At 44.0% G+C, this 19,373-nt stretch overlaps 1 protein-coding gene across 1 annotated transcript; it reads right to left on the bottom strand.

The window, feature by feature from the left end:
* Positions 1 to 612: 612 nt before the first annotated feature.
* Positions 613 to 9,062, bottom strand: POU2AF3 (POU class 2 homeobox associating factor 3). Its single transcript, XM_068555840.1, has 5 exons — positions 9,014 to 9,062; positions 8,223 to 8,317; positions 4,238 to 4,292; positions 2,594 to 2,823; positions 613 to 1,200 (listed from the first exon to the last, which is right to left on the bottom strand). Exons 1-5 carry the CDS (start codon positions 9,039 to 9,041, stop codon positions 829 to 831), a joined length of 780 nt encoding a protein of 259 aa, XP_068411941.1. The 5' UTR covers positions 9,042 to 9,062; the 3' UTR covers positions 613 to 828.
* Positions 9,063 to 19,373: the final 10,311 nt, after the last annotated feature.

Below are 19,373 nucleotides of genomic sequence, written 5' to 3'. Positions count from 1 at the left end.
CAATCTGTAAACACGAGTGATGCATATTTAAAGACCTAAAGCAGAAATTCAGAAATAGAAGGTAACAGAGAATTCTGACCTTTTTGGTACATCAACTGCATGGTAGCTCTCAAGAGAAAGATCAAGTATTTGTCCCAGAAGTTTACAAAAAAGGATTTTGGAAATGAAAAAGAATTATCTATAGGTTAACAGTGCTGTAGGCAAGATGTGCTTTTTGGTCATATTAAACTTCCACTGACTACTGATGGATATGAGAAACTAATGATTCATAAATGTCTTTCTCCGATGTTGCCCCAAGACGTACACCCTCATCTAGCGGTGAGGCTGATTGTCCCTCTCCAGCCATCACAGCCGTGTCTACCCTCCATCTCCATGGGAGCCAAGGCACCTCACGATATTAAAATAATTTTCAATCCGTGAACAAGTGAGATTAAATACTGAAGAGTAATTAGTGATTTCCAGAATTAGTTGATATTCTTCAAATCAACTGGGGAATGAGTATTGGAAAATAAAAAAAAAAAAAAAGCCAACTTTTAATAATACAAAATTATTTATTAGTTAAAAAATTATAATTTGTTCGTTACACAGAAAGTAAAACGAATATTCCCTACAACAATTTTTAACTGTAAGCTTACAAAGTAGGCGTGGCACTATGACCGGGTCTGAATTTCATATTCATGCTTAAATTAGTGTCAGAAAATCGAAAATGGTGACACGTAAACTGCGCCTGTGATATTTTGTCAGCAGGTTGCATATTTTGAGTTGTCATCTAGAGGTGGTAAAAAAATAGATGTATGCATGCCATGTTCCAAACTAATGTAATTTCTATTAACTATAACAGATGTCCCAGTTTGTTTCCCTCCTACAGAAATCACTGCTTGCTGCTGCTGAGGGCGTGAAGTTCCCATAGTCTGTGCTGGGGTAAGAAAAACACTCTGAAGCTCTGAAGGTGTCCGAGTGCTCCGCCTCGCAGCATGCAGAGCAGCAGACAGAGGCGGTGGCAGAGGAGGAGCGGTTGCACTGGGTGTGTGAGGGCAGGTGAGGGTAGGAGTAGTCTTGCGAGGCATAGTCACAGTTTCTGGTGTCCAGAGAAGGGGCAGAGTCGTAATTCTCCGGAGTGTATGCAGGTAGCTGAACAGGAGAGTAACTGCAGTCTAAGGAACCAGAGAGAGTGGAGGAATCCGAAGGCCATCCTGGGGTCTAGAGAGATGAAAACCAAGGAACAGAAAGCTTGATAAATTAGACAGGATTAAAAGAACTGAATAGAGTAGATTTAGTAACTCAGAGTAAGAACATTGGGGGGGGGGGGAAGAAAAGCACAACAAAACACCCAATCCAACCCAAGTCTGCAGAAGTAATTTTATTTGCTGGCTGGCGTGATTTCATGACACCGCATTCTATACTTACCTATTTCTTTCCCAACAATAAATTGCCTTGCTTCACTGGCTTTCTTTGTTATAAGCATACTTTAGAGCATGCTTTGTTCTTAAACCACAAAATCCCATTGTGCTTCATCACCTGCACATCAAATCCTGCTGTGTGCCACGATATAAGCTGCAGGTGGCACCCTGGATGCTTCTCCACACCCTTGACTGTGGAGAACAAGGTGAACATACACAGGTAGAACCGAGATCCTCAATGAGCCAGTGTCTGGGAGACTCCAAAACTCGAAACTACTGTTACAGGCGCTAAAGTCTTGACCCCTGCAGAGAAAGGTACTTTCTGCTTCCTCTTAAGCAGGTCCACAATTGTTACTGAGAAAGCCTAACTTGGAAGCTGGAAGAGACGTGAATGACTGGGGCCCTGTGTGCATATCCTGTGGAGTTAATTTCTTATCCCCTTAAAATTTAGTCAGATACCTACACGGACTTTTGACAAACCAAAAGAAAAAAGTATTTACATTAAAAAACTACTTTCTAAGGTTTAAAAATAACTATATGAGTAACTAAAAGACATCTTCAACAACTGGTATCTACCAATGGACACCTTATTTCCATTTTAAGTGGTAACACATTTTCAAACATTTGAGGTCCATGAAGAACAGACAATCCAAACGTTTTCAACTATTAGGGCTTCATTTTTCTACCAACCATCTCAGACCCAAATGAGTTCTTGTGCCTGTAGCAGCCCAAAACAACCAGTTAGTAGAGCCAATTCAGTGCCAGAATAAAACAAAAAATCCCTTATCAGATGACAGTTTGTACTGTGTTGAAACAGCCTTAATTCCAATTTCTAGAACTCAAAATCCAAGGGCCATTGTTTAAATCAGTGATTTCCAATGAGTAGATTTCTGAACTTTACAGTTTAAAAACATTAAATGAGTATTGCCGGGAAACCTCTTTTTATGGCCACACACCAACGTACTAGGGCGTAGCTGACTTGGGAAATCATAATTACGTGTGGTGTGTATCCAAAGGCTTTTGCCCTTCAGTGCGTGGCTATTTCTACCTCCATTGAGTTTTAAATGGTTCTTTGCTTGTTTCCTGGATGATTTTCTTGTTGATAGTGTCTTTATGATTTCTCACGAGATGATACAAACTCTCTGCCCCATAGTAAACAATAAGAGGTTTTGTAAAGAACAGAGATAAATTACCAGGCTCTGGTTAAAGCAGAAAGGGGCAGCCTGGAAGCTGTCTGGGAAATAGTGTGGAGTACTTTGCATGGAATTGGGCGAAGGGTCCGGGTGTGTCTCTGTCTGAAGGTAGGAATCAAATATCTGGTCGAGGAAGCCTGGATTTTCTTCACAAGAAACACAACTGGAAAATTCTCGGGGTTGGAAATAATTGGGTGTGGAAGGAATTGGTTCAGGCTCAAAATACTGTCCTAGAAGAAAAAGGAAAAGGAGAGATTTTTGTTTAAAAATTGCACTTACAGATTTGAATGGCGTTCTGTTCTATATTCTGAATATTTACTACCTCTAGGGGGAAAGGGGGCTTAAGAAGTTCGAGAAAAGTAAGCAGGCAGGCAATCTGGATTTTTTCGTTGCCTTAGATAATTCAAGCCCACTGAAATGAATCTGGTTAATAATGTGGAAACTGGCTGTAAATGTGGCCTGGGCAAAAGAAAACAATGGTGATCCCATTTCTGTCCAACTGTCACAGTCAAGCTCAAACTTCCACTGTCCACTTTCTTAGACTATAAAGCACAAACACCCAGCCCCTATCTGCAGTCCAAGTGAACCTTATCTCTCAGAAGTAACGTGTAGTGTTGTTTGAGACTTTAGGAAAACTTCTGATGCCATGGGAAATAATTCCCTTGATCTAGGGTTAATTGTTTTCCAAAAGTTTTCACACTTACTCAGTAACTTAAACTTTGAGGAGTATTACAAATGGCAATGCATATTATAAGTAGAGAAACCAGGAATGTCGAGTACAAATTAGTATTGCTCATTTTATATTACAAAAAGCAAAATGTTTCCTTAGTGAACATGTTACACATGATCATGGAATTAATATGTTAAATACCAAACAAGAATAGTTCTGAAACCCCTCCCTTTTCCATTTCAGTATTAATAGGCCCCATTTCTGATTATTACCCTTAAATGCTCAAAGAAGATAGGTTTAGAGTGTGTCCATCAGAGGAACGACAGAACACTGGAGTTTTTGAAGTCGCGAGGCTCCTTTAAGGTTAAGTTAAAGTGGCACATTCAGTGAGGAGCTCCCATAGCACTGGTTTCCTTATATATGACCTCCTTAAACTCTGAGCCGTTGAGTGGCATAGGTAGGAGTGTTTATGTAATAGAGTTATTCGTAATGGGCTGAGAAAACTTACACTTGTTTGAACTGCTTTCTGGGAAGAGAGAAAAGAAGGGGAGGGAAGCCCCTGTTGGCTAGAAACTAAGCGAAACAAGAGCAAAGGCATTATTCTAGGACCTCAGGATGTTCTGTATTCCATCTAATAGTACACTAAAAAAGATAACAGGTTTCTGAAAACAATTCTGATCTTTCAATCGAGCTTAGTTACTTGGAGATGAGGACCTGGAACTAATGTGAAGAACAAGCTCTTGGCGCAGAGTAGGTAGCAGGGAATAGACAGTTCAGAAATGTGGACAAAATGTTGTACTTGTTTCCTTGCTGGGCTTGTATCTGGAGTCACCATGCCTTTTTTCACCTTCTGATTGGTTGGATTCCAATTAAATGGTGGTGCCTATCTTAACCCCTGAATCAAGTACTGAAAGCCTTTCGAGATGGACTTTTGGAAGAGTTTTTGAGGGAATTGTAAGGCTGGCTTTACTGACCTGCAGAAGATGGTGGGACTGGGTCTGAAAGGTGGACATTGTTGCCTCCGGACAGCTGCCAAAGCAAGAAGATGACCACAAAGCAAAGTGAAATAAAAGTTCTTTAAAGGGAAAGCTAAGACATTTTGACGTGAACTGTGTTGCCTTCTGCTTTAAGGTAAGCCAGATTCTTTCTTCTGAAAAAAACTCACTGTTGTGAAATACAACCAATGTTATACCTTCTTCGGATTCAACTTTTATTTTTGCTTGGGGATTTTTTTCTAATATCTCCCACTTAAATTATACAGGTTGTTAATTTTGATAAAAATTAGTTTAAATGATTTTTATATGACATAAATGAACAATGCAAGAAAACACAGTAAATAGCCTTTCTATTAAACTATTTAATTTAAAATAAATAAGGATTAACATTTATTTAATCCCAACTATCCGTAACTTAGTCAATCATTTTCCTCAAAATTTTCATATACTATCTGGCAGCTTAATCCTGGATAGCTAAAAATAGTCACATGTTCTTCCTAGCTATGAAATATTAAAATAGAAAATATTTTCTTAAAGTTGTAGTCAGTGAACTGGAGCCTATCTACATTCTAGTTAATGGCTGGGAAATATTTCACCTCTCGGTATGTTTTTTACTATTTTCTATAAAAGTTGCTTTTTTTCACTACGATAGTTAAATACCTGAAGTTTATGAGACTGTTCCTTTTAACTATTCAAAGTAAAGCAGCCTGTGTCTTCCAGTTAAATTGATAATTGTACTGAGTAATTTAGGACTTCTTTTTTTTGTTTTAGATTTCAGGTGGTGGCTTTAAAGTTTAAAGGGACCAGCCTTGCTCTGAGAATCTGTGCTGGGAAGCAGAGCTCAGCATGCCTCTCTCCTGGTTTACAGGGTATTCTCACTCCTGTACACTGAGCCGCTGGGAGCCTGCACAGTCGGCCGCTGCTGAAACAGGAGGTGGTGTTAATTTTGAAAACGATCCATGCTGTAATGTCATGAACCAGGAAGTTGGAATCCCTCACCAGTTCTTTATGCAAATATTTGGCTGCAGCTTAAGCTCAAGCACTTGCAAGGAGTGAGTTTTAAAAACTCTGCTTCAGTGTAGAGCTCTGGTTAACCCCATTCCTCCCCCGGAATGGTCCGTTTGTAGGCCTCCCCAGGTTATCTCCCTCAGGTATGTTTACAATACCCTACTTGATATTATCTTTCTAGTCATGGGTTCACTTTCTACTTTGCCGCAAGAATACAAAGTCTCCTCTCTCTTAGGTTTCAAACAGCACAAAAATCCACAATCTACAATTTATAAAAAGACATCAAGGCCGTTTAAAAAAAATTAATGGTAAAAAAAGGGTAAATTATGTCTTTTGATAAGTACTAACTCCAGTTTCTCTTTATCCTAAAGGTAAAAGAGTTGTGTGTGCATGCATGTACGTGTGTAGGGCTGTTTGGAAATTGATCTGGCCGAAGTAAGTTTTTTAATCAAACTGACAAATCTGGCATACACATGTTTCTCCTGGCACTGAGACCCTAATATTTGTCTCAATCTATAACTTCCATTCAGGATTGCCTTCTTAAAATTTCAAATTGTGGATTCTACTCTGACTTTATAGCAAACTACGATAAATTTCTTCCTGCTTTAGTTTTTGATAAAGTTAACTCTTTCCTTGGCTTAACGCTTTCCAGAGGTATCCTTAAACCACTGAACAAATTGGAGATGATCTCTGTTAAACCAGAAGCAGGCATACACCATGCCCTGTTACCTGCCATCCCTGCCTACTGAGTATACCTCACAGCTTTCCTAGAATCCTAGATCTTCTGATGGTTCCCAGTGAGAGATTTTACATTTGGCTATTAAATCATCTCTGTGTTACTCCTCCATGTCTGTGAGGACCTGGGTGGATATAATCTTCCAGAAAGCAAAGTAGGGCTGGCTTTGCTCTGCACGTTCCTGAAAGGCACTGGCTCAGAAGTACTGCTTGATTATTTCTCAGGGAGGAATTCAGAAAATTCAGATAAGTCAGACTGCTCCAGAGAACAGATACTGGTCAGATACACAAGTGAAATGTTTCAGCCTTGCCTTCCTTCCAGCAGCTAGCTAACAGGGGAACAGTGGCCAAACCAACCTGTAAGAGGCCAAGAGTAATAAAACTGCCATGTGCAAGTGGGCAATTGCAGTGCAGGTTGCAGCTGGAGCAGTATTCTACCAGGTACCAAAGCTCCTTAACAAAAGATTACATTTTGTTAAGAACGTCTTGATGATTTTTTTTTTTTTTGGCACCAGCAGTACTTCGCAGTTCCCTTGTTCCTGGTTTTATTAATTTTATAATAATCTCTGAACTGAAGGGGTTGATGGTTGAGGCTATCAGGCTCCTGCTCAGCACAGCTGGATCTGCAGAAAGATGAATTTTAAGAGCCAGTGGGTGGGAAGTTTCTTTAAATATTAAGAATAAGAAGATCTTGGTTCCACTTTTTGCTCTACCATTAGTGACTGTAAGGCTTTGACCTTTAGACGTGATAGAGGCATACAGATCCCCGATCTACTTACCTCCCCTGGTTGTCATAAGAATTAAAAGAAATAGTGAGTGTGCAAAGTGCTTTAAAAGAACCACTGGAAAACCCTGTACAAATGGAAGGAAGTTTTATGGTGTTAGCTGAAATTCTACACATGGAGGTACTGACTTTACATCCAGCAAATGGAAAAATTTGTGCTGTGCATGCCATATCACAGCAAGCTCACACCAGAACTCTAAACTCTGAGCAAAGGGTATGAATGAACATTACTGAATAGCTGGCTTTCAATCCCTGGTTGTACTTTTATTTTAGCTGCTTTTTGCAAATAATAATAATGATAGTTAACATGTATTGAGCACTTTCTAAGTGGAAAGCACTCTTCTAAGTGCTTATGTGCAGTGACTCATTTAACCCTCACAGAATTCCATTATCTCCAGTTTAAAGATGAGGAAACTGAGACTGAGTAACTTGCTCGAGGCTTCACGCCATGGAGGAGCTGAGGTCTGACCCAGTCCATTGGTTCTAAAACCTGTGTTGATCACCCCTACGGCATCTGCCTCTTCCCGAAAAGGCCCAGTTTCATGAAGTCGGGCATTGCACACAAACAGCACTGGACACAAAAACTGTTGTGCGACAGATGCCAATAAGCTGGAGACAGGACCAGTCTTACCGCTGGCAATATGGGCTCTATCTTTCATATCTGACATTCACACCCAAACCAACCCAGAGGCAACTGTGTGATCAAGGGCTCTCAGCAATGAATTGCCCTCTCTTGGAGGATAACCCCACCTCGTTTATTTGGTTCTGCTGCTGCCCTGAGCACTCTTTGTAGTACTTTCTACTTTAGGATGTACATAAAGTGGCAGGGTACCCTTATGACTGCCCAGGTCAATCGCATGATAACTTGGAACTGCTCAAGGCTTCATTACATCTTAAGGAGGTTCTATATTTCAAGCTGTCTCCTCTGAGGCTACACGGCCCCTTTCAGCTGGGAAATTTCAGTGCCTGGTGATTTACAGATCAATGACCTCAGAGGCTGGGTTCCAGAAGAATGAGGTGGCGGGGAAGATGTTCCACGGAGATCCTCTCCTTGAAGGGCTCCCTAAAAGGAAGTTTCTGGGAGAGATTTTCTTTGCGTATGTGAGGGCACATACACTGTCTTCCTACAAAATAACAACCTACTTACCTGCTGGCTGCTTCTCTCCCTGTATTGGACCAATATGCTCTTATGCTCAACTATGATCAGTGAGGGATGGGCTCCCCCAAATCTTGAGCTCCACAACATGCCCCAGCTGTTCTCTGTGGTTTTCTGTGGTGAACTGGGATGAAGGTGGGCACAGACGTTATAAGAACAGCTATGGAAGGCCAGGCCTGGGGATGGTGACTGGGGCCTAGGGTGGCCGCCTACACCTTCCCAGACACAGGGCTGAATGAAGCTGAACACGAGTTGGGAAGAAGTGAAGGGTTTATGCTTACGGTTCCCCCCGAGGCTGCCTGGTGTGCCCTTCTCTGCTGCAGCAGCTCCTTCACTGTGATCTTCACCCGGACACCTTGATACACCTTAGGTTTTTCTGGGGAAAGGCAACCGAGTCAGTGGTCAAGTGTGAGGTTTGGGTGTCAGACTGGGGTGCGGGGGGGGTTCTTCTTTATAAACTATGGCACCTGACGTCAGATCTCTAGGTCTGGAGAATGCAAAGAGAACGCTAAAAGACAGATGGGAAAGAAACTCAAATTTCTCAGACTCGAAAGGATGAAGAGATACCGTGGGCAGGTTTCAGGGCCACAGTGGAAACAAAACCTATGGAAATCTGTGGGGCTACCTGCCCCAGGCTGAGCCCTATCCCTAGGCCAATAGCACAGGTTTTTCTGCTCAGGAATGTGGAGACCAGTCTAGGGGAGCTCACCCCTTGGCTAAGTTAGGGGAACCTAGGGTTCTGGTCTGGGAGAGGATGGAGACCCCTCGCAGACCAGAACCTGGGGAGGGGCTGGGCGCCGCCGCAGCTGACCTAGCCCACCCCACTCCCACGCCAGTGGAAGTTCTCAGTCCCTTCCGTCTCCGCCAGGGCAGACGTGGCTTCTGGGGAGCCTCTGACCTCTACGTGCCCTTGGTCTGGAAGCCAGCCCTGGGGCAAGCAGCGGCCAGGTGGGTTTGGCCAGCCCTGTCCTTGGGTCGGTGAGGGACTCGCCAGACTGACCCCAGTAAAGAAACCAGGCCCGAGAACTCCCTCCCTCCCTCCCGTCTTTTTCTTCTGCCTTCTCTCCCTCACCCCCTTTCTCGCCTTTCCTGCTCTCCATCTTTTCCTCCTCCCTCCTTAGTCTCCGCTCCAGCTCGCTTCTCTTCCCGTCTCTCCCCACCCCCTCCCTTTCTGGGGCAGGCATTTCTCCGCGGCGCCCGAAGACTCCGAGTCGAGTCCGCGCAGCGCGAGCTGGGGAAGGCGTGCGGGGCGGCCGAGGACCGCGTACTCGGCCGGGAGGCCGCCCTCCGGAAGGGGCCGCCCCTGGGGCTGGCGGGGCCGGGCCTGGGTGCCCGGCTCGCGGGAGAGGCCGAGCGCGCCCTAGGGGTCGGCGGGGAGGGCGTCCTGCGCGCCGGGAGCGGGGGCAGCCGCGGCCCCGGGCGGGCCCCGCGGAGCCGCGGTGAGTAGGTCGGGCCGGGCTGGCGTCTGCGGGCGGGGGTGGCCGCGGGATCCCAGGAGCGACTCCCGCCCTGACGTCGACCCTGGAGTGAGCGCGGGAGAGCCGCGCGGGGAGGGGCGGGCCGCGCGATCAGCCGGGGCGCCCGGCGACAGGGCCGGGTCGCCAGCGCCTCGCCTGGTCACTGCGGAGACCGCAGCAGGACAGCTGGGAGCCCCCCGGGCCGGGTCCTGGGAGCTAGGCTTCTCCCCGGGAAAGGAGGTCGCGGTGTTCGTCGCCCAGACCCAAGGAATCCCGCGCCTGGCCCGCAGGGCCTGGGTGCCGCGCCCTCTCCGCGGTCCAGCGTCTCCCTGCGACTTCCTCGCCGCGTCCGCGGCCCCGCGGACAGCGGGTGCGGCCCGGGGTCCGCACAGGGACCGCCACGGCTCAGCTCTGTGCGGCCGGCTCAGCCGGCTTGAGTCCCGGGCTCACCGTGAGCCTCTAGCTCCCGCCGCCGCTGCTGGACGCACAAAGTCCGCCCCGGGAAGTCCCAGGGTCACAACTATGGCCAAGTGAAAGGACCGGTGGTGGACCGGGGTACGCGGATGCCACAGCGGCCAACTGGGCCTGTGGGCCTCTGCCCTCGGGACCAGGCGCGGAGTGGGAGCGGCCACAGCGTGGCCCGTGCCCTCTCCGGATCCCCGGCTCCTACTTGCATGCCCTGACTTTGTGCCTCTCTGTTCCATGCAGGAAAAGCCGTGGAAATACACCCGGATCAAAACGCCCCTTGCCCTCGTGACCCTATCCCAGGACAAGCAGCCGAGTTACCCGACATCGTGGTCAGCAGAAGCTGGGTTGGTGGCTGGATGCTGCAGCTGCAGGGACTCAGCGCCTAGGAGGGCTCCTGTGCAGGGGGAGAGGCAGAGATGCAACATTTTTAAAGTTTCACAAAGCATCCAGCTGCACCCAGGTTCCTGGAGCAGGAGACAAACAGAATTAATGTTTTATACCTTCTGGTATAGGTTTGAGTTTTTTCCCCCTCATGCCAAGTATTTAAAACCTCTAGAAACCCATGATTTGACAATCAATGATTGCGCGATACTTTCAATTTGAATATTCAAAGGCTTAACAAAATGGACTATCTTCTGCAGAAATCCTGCACACAGGCACCCCACTGAGAGTCCACAGAAACAGGGAGTGAGACCCCTTTGGGGCCTGGCACTTGCTTTTATTGTATTTTGAGCATTTTGCCCACCTTCCCACAGACAGAGCAGGAGTCCTCAAAGATGCTCTGTATTTCTGCCTCAAAGGCAGCTCTGGGAGCCTTGAGTGACTTAGGCTGCCCTTCAGGACCACCTGAGCCAGGCTGGCCGGGCTGACTGATTTCCATCTCTTCAGTCTCTGTTTTAAGAGAAAATCTCAGGTTTTGGGGAGTGAACATGGCAGCCAGTAGGTCTGGCCTGGCAAGGAGTCACTCTGGGCCCAGGTTGCAGGCTGGAGGCCTGCAGAGGCCTCAGCTCTGTGCCTCATCTCCTTCTGGCCCCGCCTGGCCACGTGCTGGCTTCCCTCCCCTTTCTTCCGCTCTTTGTCTGTGCCCCAGACACTGGGGTTTCAATACAGAATGCCTGCCTGTTAAGACCCTTTGCTCCTCCCCACAGAGCTGGGGATGCCTGTGGGGCTTCACCCTCTGGAGAGTTTCTGAGGCTGGTGTATTTTTCACTGTGAAGTTCCCTTTTTTCTCCTCTTTATCCCTCTAGAGCCATCCCTGCCATTTTGCTGCAGGAGCGTGTGTTGAGAGAAATGAGAAGCTTGGCTTCTGCTCATTCTAGCTGAAAGGGTATGGATTTGTGTTAGGCCTTCACACTTTGGGTGAGAGGTGGGAGGGGTATGAAGTCAACTGCGTCATTGGTCCAGGCCTAAGCCCCTCACAAATGACCAGGGATTGTGCTGGGTTATGTTCTCCAACCACTTGCTGTACCTCGTCTGTGTGATTTGGAAGCTGAGAAGACAGGAGTGGTCCAGAGAGGGAGTGGGTGCCAGGCCATATCCTCTCCTGGCCCCCAAGGGAGGGCAGGGTGGGGCTCCCTTTCCAGATAAGCCAAGACATTTCCATGTTGCCAGGACAGGCAATGGTTATAGGCCTCTGTTCTTTGTTCTCTGAATTCTCTGAAATGCAAGAAGTGGAGTTGAGCCCCTCAGGCCACCAGAAAAATACCCGAATGCCCTGGAATGTGTTGGATGCAGGAAGGAGCACACAGAAATGGAAGAAAGGGGCTCGAAGAGTGACAAGACACCAGGGTCTGTGATGGATCAGAGTTGCTTGGCAACTGAAGCTGTGTCTCTGGGGGAGGGAATCAGGGCTGGGAACACTTGAGATGGCACCTGGCAGTAGGTGTGAGGTGTGTTTGTCCTCAGCCCAGCTGGAATCTGTCAGCTTCTGGAGCCTCTTTCTCCAAAGGCACCGAGCTTGTGTCCTGAGTTTCCCTGATGTACCTCAAGACCAGACTCATGAGGAGGCGAAGGACACTGGGAGTTCAGAGAGCCCCTATTTCTTTCTCCCTGTCCTGCTGTGTGTGGGCACGGCCCCTTCTGAAGGAACAGTGAGCAGAGCGGCGTAGAATTAGGGACAGTCTCTTGTCCTCATAGCTTCTTCCATAACTTCTTTTCTCTTTTGTCCTCCTTTTTGTTTTATACTCATTTTTCGGTTTGCTTTAAAAAAAATCTTCCTCTATGGCCTTTGTGTTTATTTTTTTCTGAGTTTCTTTCTCTTTGTCTCTCTTCTTGTCATTGCTTTCTATTTCTTACCTACATTGCTGTTTTTCTCCCTGGCTTTCTGTGTGTGTCTGTTTTCCCATGTTCTGGGGTGCTGTCTCATTTTTTCAGGCTTCGTCTCCTTCCAAACCTCTCCTTTCATGTGGAAGTGGACGGGGACGGCAGGAGGCCATTGAGCGCCCTTGGCAACATCATTGAAATTGATGTTGATGATTGGCTACCCTTTGGAGAAGGCAGGCAGGGCTGAGTGAGAGGTGAGCTCTTTGGAAGTCACGGGCTCTGTAGAGACAGCAAAGACCTCTTTGTCCCTTCCTCCAGAAGCCTCTGCCCAAAGAAGGACAGCAGTTCTGGGGGCTTCTGCGTTGGCCCCTGCTGCTGGGATGGATGTTCCAGTGCTGTTGCTAGCCAGCAACTTCAGAAAACTGGGTTTCCTTAGGCCTGAGCCCTGATTTGAGAAAGAAGCCCCCCCGGTTTTTAGCTCAACAATAAGGAGTTTCGTTCCCCCTGTTTCTATAATTGCAGAACCCCAGCACAGGTGTTTAAGGGCCACATGCCACACCTGTGGGGGTGAGGGAGGGTTCTTCTTAAATTGGGTCCTGTGAACCCTCCTTGTGGGGCCGCGTGTGTCATGAGGCCTGGAACAACCGGCTCAGCTCTGAGGCCCCATGGAGTTGGATGTTCCTCATGGACTTTTTAGAGTTTGTCCTTTATTGAGTGTTTATTGCATGTCAGGCCCTGTATGGTATAGCCTCTCCATGTCACAGGTGAGGAAACAGGCTCAGAGGGATGAGCAACATGACCAAGATTACTGAGCACACACATGGCAAGATTGGGAATCAAACTTTGATAGATCAGATGCTAAACCCTTACTCTTAATTAACATTGTTGTCTTCCTCATCTTTTATAGCAGAGGCTTTCAAACTTTTCGGACTTCAACCCACACTAGGAAATTCATTTTACATGTTCACATACTATATCTATGACAATATTTATATGTTTACAAAACAAACTTTTCATGGAACAATGTACACCTAGGCATAAGAGATATCCTGAAAATTTCTATTCCATCTTTTCCATCTCATTCTATTCATGAAAAAAATCTATGTTGATTCGGAGTCACTAATATAATGACCCACCAGTGCGTTGTGACTGACATTGGAAAATATTGCCCGTGAGACATGCAAACCCACTTGTCAGAGTTGCGCGCGTGGACAGCGTGTCCTGTCTGCTCTACTGTCGGGGTGTGTGGGGAGGCTGGGGCAGTGCAGATACTGACTGGAGAGTGGTCTGTGAACACTGGGGTCACCGGAACCCCGAGAAGAGGCTGACTGGAGGGGAGGGGAAGCTGCTAATTAGGCTAATGACAGTTTGTGCGTCTCAGACCGGAAACTCTTCTTTCTTGCTGGGGTCATGGTCACCTTCAAGGTGTCTGCCCTGAGGTCCTGATCATCTCTTTGGGGTTTTTAATAAAAGAGTGAAAAAAATGTTGCGGGCTTTAATAGGCTCACTTGCTTCAAAATATAACATAGGATCCAGATGTCTGGATGTTGGAAGGGATCTTTGAGGGACTGAGACAGACTTGGAGTGTTTTTCCAACATCCCTGCCGGTCGTTTTCCGGCCCAGGCTCCCTCCGCCACTTGGCTGAGCTGCCAGCCCGTAGAGGAAGTGGGAGCTCACCGTGTGTCAGGCCGCCTGTTCCACTGTTGGACTGCTTTATAATGATCATTGGCTGAGACAAAATCCAATGCGGTATATTAGCTGAGCACCATCTATGTACCAGGCCTGGTACCAAGCACCAGAAATACAGACTGATAGTCCTGCCTTCTGTCATCAACTGCTTGGTGAGTAACATGGAATACCTTTTCTCCCATGTCCACACCACTGCTCCTTCATTACAGGTCTGTTTGGCTCATTCATTTGTTCATTCATTCATTCATTCATTCAACAAGCATATACTGATGATCTGCTCTGACCAGGCCGAGGGCTAAGCCTGAAGAAGTTATCATGTCCCCTTCCACCCCCACTGCAAACCTTCTCTTTTTAAGGTTCACCATCTGTAATTTCTCTAGTTCTTCATATGTTGTAGTATTTCAAATCTCTGAGCCACAGACCTCAGAAACCCTTTAGTTGGTCCTTGGCCTTCTTAAAGTCCTGTAGCACCAGAATAATGGGAATAGAATGCATTTTTTAAAAAGTTTTAAACCGAATATTTTAACTGAAATTTTTTGGCAGGCTTTTGTATGCAAATGACACTACAGAACATTATATTTAGAAGATATTATTAAATTAGACACATGTGACACATGAATATGAAAAGACTTCCAGTAGAAGAAAAAAAGGGAGTTTATTCCCTCCAAATTTGACTATGGCTCTAAATTCTCTTTATTAATGCAAAGTTCTTTTGTCATTCTGACTGTGGGACACTGTTACCAAACCTTGTGGGAAATATCAAGTTCCAAAAACATGGAGGAAACAAGTACTTACTGGGTCCAATGTGAATGTTTGGTCCATATGAAAATGACCAGAAAGACTGTTAGATGAAGGTTATTTAATGATTTGTGGTAAGTCAGTCTCTTCCCATAAAATATATCCAAAGTTTTTACTTTAAGAGATTTCCATGGGGAATGAGCATTTGATAGTTTATCATTTAAATTAGGAAGATACCATCAGATTCTGCTTGAAAAGTTCATCTTTTACTTAAGACATTTTTTTTTTTAACATCTTTATTGGAGTATAATTGCTTTACAATGGTGTGTTAGTTTCTGCTTTATAACAAAGTGAATCAGTTATACATATACATATTTCCCCATATCTCTTCCCTCTTGCATCTGCCTCCCTCCCACCCTCCTAAGACATTTTTATTATGCAACATTTGTGACATACAAAAACATAACGATTACTGTGATAAAAGCCTGTGAATATATTATCAAGGTTAAGAAATAAGTGATATTTCATTTATGATTAAATTAATTTATTAAGACTTAAACTTTTAGATTATCCACCCAAGATATTTGGTTAAGAGAGAAGGTTAGCAGGGATGGCTATCAATTTTCCCAATTTGAAAAGCTAATTCTTAGGTATTATTTGTTTTGTCCACATTTTTTTCCTTTTGGAATTTGTAAATTTTTTTTTTTTCTCTCTTTTCCTTTTGGCTTGTAATATACTGACAATGACGTTGCATATTGCAAACCCACACATTTATCAGAGATTATGATTAGAGGACACTTTTATAGCAAAGATCAAATATAACATGGTGTCATCATTTACAAATAATTATAGAAGATTTTCTTATTATTTATTTAACCTGATCTTTAGGGATTCTAATTCCTGATCTACTTATCATATGTGTTTTAATCACACCGGAGATAATACCAAACACTGAATAACTTTTATTTATAAGAATTCTTAGCAATATTTGTAGTCTACATAGATACTAAATGAATATATAAACATTTTTCTATGCTACTTCAAAGGCTCAGTAGTTTTCCTTCTTAAAGACATTTAAAAATATGAAATCAGTCCTCTTGAATATATTACCACCACAACTCAATAGCCAGTACTGTCATGATTTGCAGAGAGTATGACTAAGTTAAATACTAAGCATGGTGAGGACTTTCTTATACATCAGAATTGTCACCCACAGTGCTGGGGTCTAAGTTGTCACTCATCTTTGTGATATAATTTTCCCTCAATTTAACAGAGATTTACTGAGCACCTACAACCTGCTGGACACTAAGCCAGGTGCTGAGGACACAGAACTGTCCTTCCCTTGATGAGTCTAGTTAGAGAATCCTCTTTAGCCAGAGTGTACGATTTTGCACTTAACCTCTCGAGAGTCAGTAGTTTCAAATATGGTGTGTAAGATGAACAGTGTAATATTGTTTTGAACAGAGAGGATACCTTAGACAGAACCTAATGATAGAACATAAAGAGTATAATTTTGATGTGTGGTTGGTAGAATGACTGTAACGTAATGTGACTTAAACCTTGGACATCAATTGTTATTTCAGTTCTTTAAATATACCTGATGTTTTATTTCTTGTGAATGTATTATTTAGATTTACATATTAAAAATGGATCACAGAGGTACTAGTAATTCCTTTATATACGTTTACATTTACGTGTATATACATATATATATATGTATGCAAATATATATTTTACTATTGGGATTAGTAATTCTTTTCCCTTTGTGGAATTTTCTGTACAGTACTCTAGTACTGAAGTCTTCCCCTTGCCATCATATTGTATTATTAACTGAGCTGTAGCAAGTCATAACGCTGATTTAAAAGCAGTTATTAAATAAATGAGGTAAAGCTGGGGTTTTCTTCTCTCTTTCTTTGGGGTTTGTATAACATTGTAAGAGAAGTACAAACACTTTCAACTACATGCTATAATATCTGTTTTCAGCGATGTATGGGGTGATTGCCTATATTTTAGCTTTTGCATGGGAAAATTTTGCTTTCCACTTTTTTTGGACATTATCCTCTAGGGAGATTTCTTAGCTTGAATTTGACATCACCATCTCTGCTTACTTTAAATCTTAAGGGACCTAAAAGAGATGGTGTTTTGAACCTGAACACTTAAATTTTCTCTGGCTTCCCCAGGAAAGCTGTGAGTCTGAGAAGAGCAGGTTTAAGAAGGAGAGGGAGAGGAGAACATGTATAATCTTTATGTTGGCATTCTGCATTATTACATAAAGGTGCAGTTAGTCCCTGGCATGCAGTAGGAAATAGAGAGTACTTGAATGGGAAATGGGATAGGGAAATATAATTTATTTTCCTAGCATAAGTTTATATCTTGGTTTCACTTTTTAACAAAGTATTGTAGATTCCCAGAACAATAAAACAGAACCAAATTAAAATATATGCAATATAGCAACACTGTCAAGCTAAATAGAATTCTTAAAAGTCATTTACCATTTGGAATTATTAGCACCATTCCCCACTCCACTTGATCCTTTAGACTAGAGAACTGTAACGGATACTAGACAGAGTATGGGCCTGTAAATTAAATTTGCCAAACACTATGAAAGGGCTTGGATGCTCTAAGAAGAATGTAGACACCACTGGTCACTGAGCTCTACTTATCTGAGAGCCAGTGCATCCTCAGGTTGTGAGAAGATGAACATAATAGGTGAATAGACAATAGCAAACTAAGAGAAATAAGCATGCCTAACATTTAGTGTTATAATTAAACCAAAATTAAAGTTATAGGAACACATATTTATGACTTACACATAAACTTATGATTATTGTGTTGTGTGCTACTTAGTAACAAATGGTAAGCAGTAGATGACTGTAATTATTATAAAATTTATACAACCAATCTAGAAAAGTGACTTCGAGACCCTTCCTTGTGAAGACCCTGCATCTATAGGGAGGGCCAGATCTCTTCCTTCTGATGTGGGGCCTGCCGTCCAGGTATGAGTGAGGCTGGATGACAGATGGCTCTACCGAAGATGCTGGCAACCAGGACTAAGGTCTCCAGTCTCAGCAGACTTGAGAAGGGCAGCTCTCTCCCATGGTAGAAGCTGCCCCCTTCCACTGAAGAGCAAATATTGGGCAAAGTAAAGATCAGGTTGTGAAAAGGAGTGGTGGGAGGGAAGGATTAGGCAGGGGACCCGGGAGAGTGCAGCCCAGCAGCTATGGACCACGAATGCTCCTTGGTTTGTTCCTCCAGGGATGCTTTCCCAGGAGGGGGATGAAGGGTGTGAGGTAAAAGAAGGCTCCTATTCAAGTATTTCTGTGAGAACTCCACAAATTATGTGTGTGTTTGCTCAACTAGAATATACCCTTGAAGGCCTAGAGAAGGAAGAATATCAATTATTCACTTCTAAGTGTGAATTAATATCTGTATCTTACTCTCTAGACTCCTACCGAGAGCACGGAACCCTGTCACAGAGGATGCGATGGAGACTGTATTCAGGGGCTTTGGACCCCCAGGAGATGGAGGGAAAAAGCACTGTGTCAGGAGAGACCCGATGGGTCAGAAACATGTGGTGAAGGGAATAAAGAAAGGAAGGTGGTAGGAAGACAAGAGGAAGATTGTGGGTGTGACCTGTGAGCCTTGACTCACACTTTGCAAAGTTAAAGTGTGTGCAAGGTGTTTATGATGGGCTTGGCCTGCAGACAGGCACACTGCTTGGTGGGAATTACTAAGGGAATTTAATTGCCAAAGGAGTCCACACCAGTCAGACTTACATGAGACAGGTTGATGCTTCAAATGTCAGTTTCTTCATTTATATATAGTAAGAGCTATATATTTCTGATCAGTGAGCCATCAACAAGGTCTTTCTTCAAAGGTCATGTTGTCAAAGGACCTGACAACATTTCCTTTTCCAAAGACCCTTTGCTTCTTGGTGTTCTGTAGTCTGTTGTTTCTTGCAGACAGCCCAGGACTGCTCTCTGTGTTTTCCTTACAATGCATGCATTCTTATTTGATCATAGAATGTCCATTTTGCTAATGCATTCTGATAACTGTCGGTTTATTCCATCAGAGAGACAATGTCTAGCTTAATTAAGGCTACCATGATCAAAGAAAGCCTTTGGTCTTTGTTGTTTTTTGGATTAGCCTGATTTTTGGACATCCTGGGCTTTAGTGCAGAGTCAAAGCCATGTTATTTATGAAGCCATAGTGTCCTGACCTCATTTTAATGACAATAAAGCATTTATATGTGGTGTCACATTTGTTACTTGCAAGTTATTGTTATTTGCAAGTCACTGTAAGGGGATAAATGCATATAATGCTTCACACTTTATAAAGTCACATGATATAAAATGAGTTTTGTTTTATGCACCCTAATCTATATTATATCCTATGCATTCTCTTTTATTGAAGAACACACATAGTTCACAACTAAGAAAAACTGGACAGGGAAATCAGTATGTTTTATGATCTGCATGAAGTTTTTAATGTAATTTAAGAAAAAACTATCAGTGCTAAAAATGATACTTCAAAGATAACAAAAGATTCAGAACATAATGGGTTACTAAATTCCCCCAGAGACCTCACTGTCAGGCTGTCTAACTAGAATATGGTCCCTGACACACTGAATTCACATTGTGGTGTGTTTCAGTGGGGTTATAGTGGCAGGATCACAAATAAATGCCATTATCGTCCATTAACAAAGGGTGGCACGATGGCTTATCCTGAAAATCCAGTTCTGAAAGAGCTGCCACACCACAACAGTCTGTGAATACAGACACTGACTCAAAGAAAAGCACAGAAGTCCTCTGGCGCGC

Source organism: Eschrichtius robustus, chromosome 11 (genome assembly GCF_028021215.1).
Source record: "Eschrichtius robustus isolate mEscRob2 chromosome 11, mEscRob2.pri, whole genome shotgun sequence".
NCBI lineage: Eukaryota > Metazoa > Chordata > Mammalia > Artiodactyla > Eschrichtiidae > Eschrichtius > Eschrichtius robustus.
The sequence above is the reverse complement of the archived record's forward strand: the minus strand, read 5'-3'. Positions and strand labels throughout refer to the sequence as shown.